The sequence below is a fragment of the Haematobia irritans genome, chromosome 3 (assembly GCF_050003625.1).
Source record: "Haematobia irritans isolate KBUSLIRL chromosome 3, ASM5000362v1, whole genome shotgun sequence".
NCBI classification, from domain to species: domain Eukaryota; kingdom Metazoa; phylum Arthropoda; class Insecta; order Diptera; family Muscidae; genus Haematobia; species Haematobia irritans.
The window spans coordinates 23,780,930-23,786,594 of NC_134399.1; the positions used below are offsets into that span (position 1 = coordinate 23,780,930).

Genomic DNA, 5,665 nt, shown 5'->3' on the forward strand with positions numbered 1-5,665 from the left:
AGCCCATCTTAGAAATTGGACTGCGTGCAGACAAAAGACGATTCTGTGCCAAATTTGAGGATGATAGCTCCTTTATTGAAGACTGTAGCATGATTACAACAGACAGACAGACGGACAGACGGACATAGCTATGTCGTCTTAGAATTTCTCCCTGATCAAGAATATATATACTTTATATAGTCGGAAATCGATGTGTTACAATCGATGTGAATGACAAACTTATTATACCCCCATCACCATTCTATGGTGGTGGGTATAAAAAGTCCCACTTCCGCGACCAAATATCGACAAATAAAGTAAAGGACCTAGACACCATCCACAACCTTCCCAAAAAAAAATGTTACGCAAATCGGAGAACTTAAGACCCACTTTGTAAAAGTCGGGCATGGGGGAGGTTTCTTTCCCCGAAGGGTAAACATCGCAAAACAGTTAGGGGAGTTTTTTTTTCTACAGACTCCTCTTAATCTTCCTTAAAAATCGGAGAACTTTTCTTTAAGTTTCAAAAAGTCGGTCAAAAGGTAGGCCCCCTCATATCGAAAAATAAAATAGCGGATCTTTGTCTAGAGGCCACCCACTTAACCTTTCACAAAAATTTCCTCCCCGTCCCCTGTTAGATGAACAATTTTCAATTCAATTTTGGGCACATAAGGTTTAGAATGAAATATGCACAAAATATTAAAATTTTGAAATCCATGACTGGATACAAAATAGACTAAATTTTATTATAAATAAAAGTAAATTTAATTTATTTTCTATAAATAAATAAACAATAATATATTGACTACTCATACTAAATGAAACCATAATCTTGCTTAATCATATCGGCAGCTTTCTCAGCTATCATATAAACCGGACCATTGGGATGACCGGCTATAATTTTTGGCATAATACTGGCATCAACAACTCGCAAATTGTTTACGCTATGGACACGTAATCGAGGATCTACGACGGCATTCTTATCTGATTTTGGTCCCATTTTGGCAGTGCCCGATTGATGATAAATGGTAAAAGTAAAATAACGGGCATAACACTCCAAATACCCTACGGAGTTAATATCACCATATTTGCGACATTCCGGTATGGGTTTATCCAATACACGGGCATTGATTTTCTGCATGGCAGGAAGTTTTACCAAATCCAAAGCTCTCTGTAGACCCCTGACGGTAATGTTTAGATCATAGGGATCATGAAAGTAGTTGGGATAAATAAGAGGATATACATGAGGATCATTACTGCTTAGCATTATACGTCCTCGACTACGGGGTTGTAAAATCATGGGGAATATGATGAAGGTGTTGCTATTCGCTTTCACGATATCATCGTACAGGGCATGATAGAGATCATCTCGAATACCAAAAGCTCTCACTGTGGCAGGATTGGTATTGAGCCCTCCACTGGCCAAAAAGAATTCCATGTCAGGCCAACCATTGGGATCTAAGGGATGATCTAAATCGAAAAATGCTATGGCTTCTACACCATCCGGTACTGAAAGTCTGCTTCCACTGGTCTGTAATTTCACCAATTCATTAACATCGAAGAATTCCTCAGTCTTCAGGGTACTGGTATTGGTAAGAAAGTGTAAAGCAGGAGCTATATGATCTTGAAGATTAAAGCCAACGGCTAGATTAACCAAAGGTTTAATGCCCACTTCACGTAAATGCTTGGCGGGACCCACTCCTGATAACATCAACAGTTGTGGGGTATTAATGGCTCCTGCCGAGGAGATAACCTCCTTGCGGGCATGTACCTCAAACGATTTTCCATTCGATTCAAATAAAACTCCATAGGCAGTTTTGGTCTTGGGTTCTATCAGGATCTTGGTAACCAAGGAATATTTCTTGATATGAAGATTTGGCCTTTTGCCTTTAATGGGATAGAGATAAGCACGATTGGCACTCCAGCGGAAGCCATTATTGGTGGTAGACTGTAAATGGGAGAAACACACCTGCCTCTTACCATTGTAATCGCATTGGGGAATGCCATCTTCCTGGCCTGCCTCTATAAAGGCCTGAGCCAATTCCGATTGATATTTAGAATATGCGATCTTGACAGGACCCTGGCGACCCGCATTTTCAGCTTCAGGGATTGAGGATCCTTCAAGTTTTTGAAAATAGGGCAGGACATCTTGATAACTCCAACCTTCATTACCCATAGCTGCCCAATTATCGTAATCACGTCGATTGCCTCGTGTATACATCATGGAATTCAAGACAGAAGAACCACCCATTACTTTGCCACGAGCAAAACTACAACGTCTATCTCTAAGACCTTTGGCAAATCGTTCGGAAGGAACTGTACGATAGTTCCAATTAATGTCACGATTTACTTTTAACATTTGTGCAATGGCAGGTATATCCATGACCAAAAGTTCTGGTCCTCCAGCTTCTAGTAATAAAATTTTCCAATTGGGATTTTCCGAGAGACGAGCAGCCAGTGTACAACCAGCCGTACCAGCACCAATAACAATAAAATCATATTCCTTCAACAACTGGAAATTGTTGTCTATAGATTCCAAATTTTCATGGGCTTGACCATCTTGGACAAATCGGAAAAGGAATGATAAAAAACTGGGATTAGGAGTTTGAGCGTAAATCGAAATTGTTCCCGCGAATAGAAGAAAAATTTCGAAACAATGATACGACCGCATTGCTTTCTTAGTTTTAGTCTTAGTCTATCTTAGTCTTAGCGTATCTAGGCCTTTGTGCTAGCGATCAGTTATGTTGTGAGGTTTTTAAATAACTAAATGGCAACAGAATTTCAAATGTATTAAATAAATGCATTTCATATAATTGTTAACTTGTTGCTATGATAACAACAAAAACAAACAAATAATTGATAATATTTAGAATCTATAAACACCCTACATATAAATGATTCGCATACTTTGGATATGCGAACGAAATATTCTACAAGAAATTTTAATCAATTGAGTCAATCTATCAACTTGTTGAGGAGTAGAAAAAAATTAAGATTCCAAAAAAAAAAAAATAAAAATAACATACTTGCGACAACAATATGTTTTTGGTAAAAACTTTCTTCTTATATACCTCGGAAACAAAAAAATTAAGTTGTTCCACACACAAAAAATTTTCACGAAAATTTTTCCAATTAAAATTTTAGTTGAGTTTTAAAAAATATTCAATTAAAAATTTAATTGATTCAACAAAGTTTTTAATTGAAACAAAAATCAATCACAAAAATAATAGTATCAATTAATTTTTTAATTGGATCAATTAACTTTTTAATTGACCTTCAATTAAATTTTTAATTGATACTATCATTTCTGTGATTGAAGACATTTCAATTAAAAATTAATTGGATCAATTAATTTCGTGATTGAATCTGAAATTTTTTTTTGTGTGCACAAACACATTTCCTAAACGCATCCCGGGATCCTCAATAGTTTTTCCGCGCCAATTTTACACCACTTCCGCATCCAAAAAGAAAATTTTCACTCCTTTTTTGACGATGCTTTATGTGCTGTGTTCTTATAGACTAGCAGTGTTAACACACAGAAAAAAATTCACGAAAATTTTAAATTTCGTGATTGAACCAGAAAAATTGTTTTGTGTGCAGTATTGGGGAAATTCCCCCAAATTGGGGATATTTTTCGTGGATAGGGGAGAAATTTTTGAACTGGGTATTTGGTGTGGAATTTTGTGATAAATTTAAATTTTGAGAAAGTACACTGCGGAAAATTTTAGAAAATTTAAAGGAAAAATTAATTTTGGACAATTAATGTCAAAAAAATTAAAAATTAATAAAAAGAAAGTGAAAACCCAATTAAAATATTCACACCCGCAGGGATTTGAAGTTTTGCAAATTACGAGAATTACAAGTTTTTTCTTCTTTTTTTTTTTTAATTTAAATGGGAAAAACATAAAATAATTTACCAAACTATGTATCTGGCGTCTTCTTTTTAATGACTTTGTTGATCAAATTCCTTAATCTCATTTGACTATAAAAGCTCGAATAATAATTAATTGTAAATTAAAATTTTACTTTTATAGAATATTTTGTCAGTATTTTATTTCTATAAACATTTTGTCAAAATTTTATTTCTATAAATAATTTTGTCTAAATTTTATTTCTATAGAAAATTTTTACATAATTTTATTTTTATAGAAAATTTTTACAAAATTATATTTCTATAGAAAATTTTTGCACAATTTTATTTCTATACTAAATTTTTTGCAAAATTTTATTTCTATAGAAATTTTTTGCAAAATTTAATTTCTATAGAAATTTTTTGCAAAATTTTATTTTTATAGAATTTTTTTGCAAAATTTTATTTCTATACAAATTTTTTGCAAAATTTTATTTCTATAGAAATTTTTTGCAAAATTTTATTTTTATAGAATTTTTTTGCAAAATTTTCTTTCAATAGAAAATTTTTACAAAATTTTATTTCTATCGAAAATTTTTGCACAATTTTATTTCTATACAAAATTTTATTTCTATAGAAAATTTTGTCAAAATATTATTTTTATAGAAATTTTTTTGCAAATATTTATTTCTATAGAAATTTTTTGCAAAAATTTATTTCTATCGAAAATTTTTGTAAAATTTTATTTCTATAGAAAATTTTGTCAATATTTTATTTCTATAGAATATTTTGTCAGTATTTTATTTCTATAAAAATTCAAAATTTTATTTCCATAGGAAATTCTGTCAAAAATATTATTTTTATGGAAATGTTTTGCCAAAACTTTATTTCTATAGAAAATTTTTGCAAATTTTAATTTCTACAGAGAAGTTTTTGCAAAATTTTATTTCTATAAAATTTTTTTATAAAATTTTATTTCTATACAAAATATTGTAAATTTTTTTTTCTATAGAAAATTTTTACAAACATTTATTTCTATAGAAAATTTTGTCAAAATATTATTTTTTGTCAAAATTTTGTCCAAATATTATTTCTATAGAAAATTTTGTCAAAATATTATTTCTATAGAAATTTTTTGCAAAAATTAATTTCATAGAAAATTTTTGCAAAATTTTATTTCTATAGAAAATTTTTGCAAAATTTTATTTCTATAGAAATTTTTGCAAAATTTTATTTCTATCAAAAGGTTTTGCAAAATCTTATTTCTATAGAAAATTTTTGCAAAATGTTATTTCTACAGAGAAGTTGTTGCAAAATTTTATTTCTATGGAAATTTTTTATAACATTTTATTTCTATACAAAATTTTGTCAAAATTTTCTATAGGGCTTTGCCCAAATAAATTTGACAAACATTCTTTTCCTCTGTTGGTTAAGCTACTCTTGTAGTTTAGTCAATGTATGGTTTTAAGCTGAAATAAAAAAACGACAACAATGCTTAAAGAACAAAACCAACAATAACAAAACAAAACAAATGGAAAAAGAAGAGGAGGCACGCTCAAAATAAACCCAGCCATGTGAATTCAAATCGATGATTTGACAGTGGCATAGGAAAAGAGATATGTTTGTTTCGAATTTATTTGGCATAAGCCGGCTATCAATGTAAAACCTTTTTTCGGAGGGTTCAAGTGTGGTTTTTGTTGGGTTTAATAAACTGCCTGAATTTATTCTGATAATTGGTTGATAGTTTTGCTGCAAGTAGAGGATGCTGATGAGGAATGTGGTAATTCCGAAACGTGCGTCCATCCAACCATCTTGCAGTCTATAGGGCTTTGCCCAAAT

General features: G+C 31.1%; 1 protein-coding gene across 1 annotated transcript; it reads right to left on the reverse strand.

Annotated features, from left to right (window-relative positions):
- Positions 1-675: 675 nt before the first annotated feature.
- Positions 676-2,720, reverse strand: LOC142228874 (glucose dehydrogenase [FAD, quinone]-like). The gene has a single exon (XM_075299409.1). The coding sequence runs from the start codon at positions 2,645-2,647 to the stop codon at positions 791-793; it is 1,857 nt and encodes a 618-aa protein (XP_075155524.1). The 5' UTR covers positions 2,648-2,720; the 3' UTR covers positions 676-790.
- Between the last annotated feature and the right edge of the window lie 2,945 nt (positions 2,721-5,665).

Coding starts and splice junctions, on each gene's coding strand:
- LOC142228874 (XM_075299409.1), bottom strand. CDS start 2,647: ATGCGGTCGTATCATTGTTTCGAAATTTTTCTTCTATTCGCGGGAACA.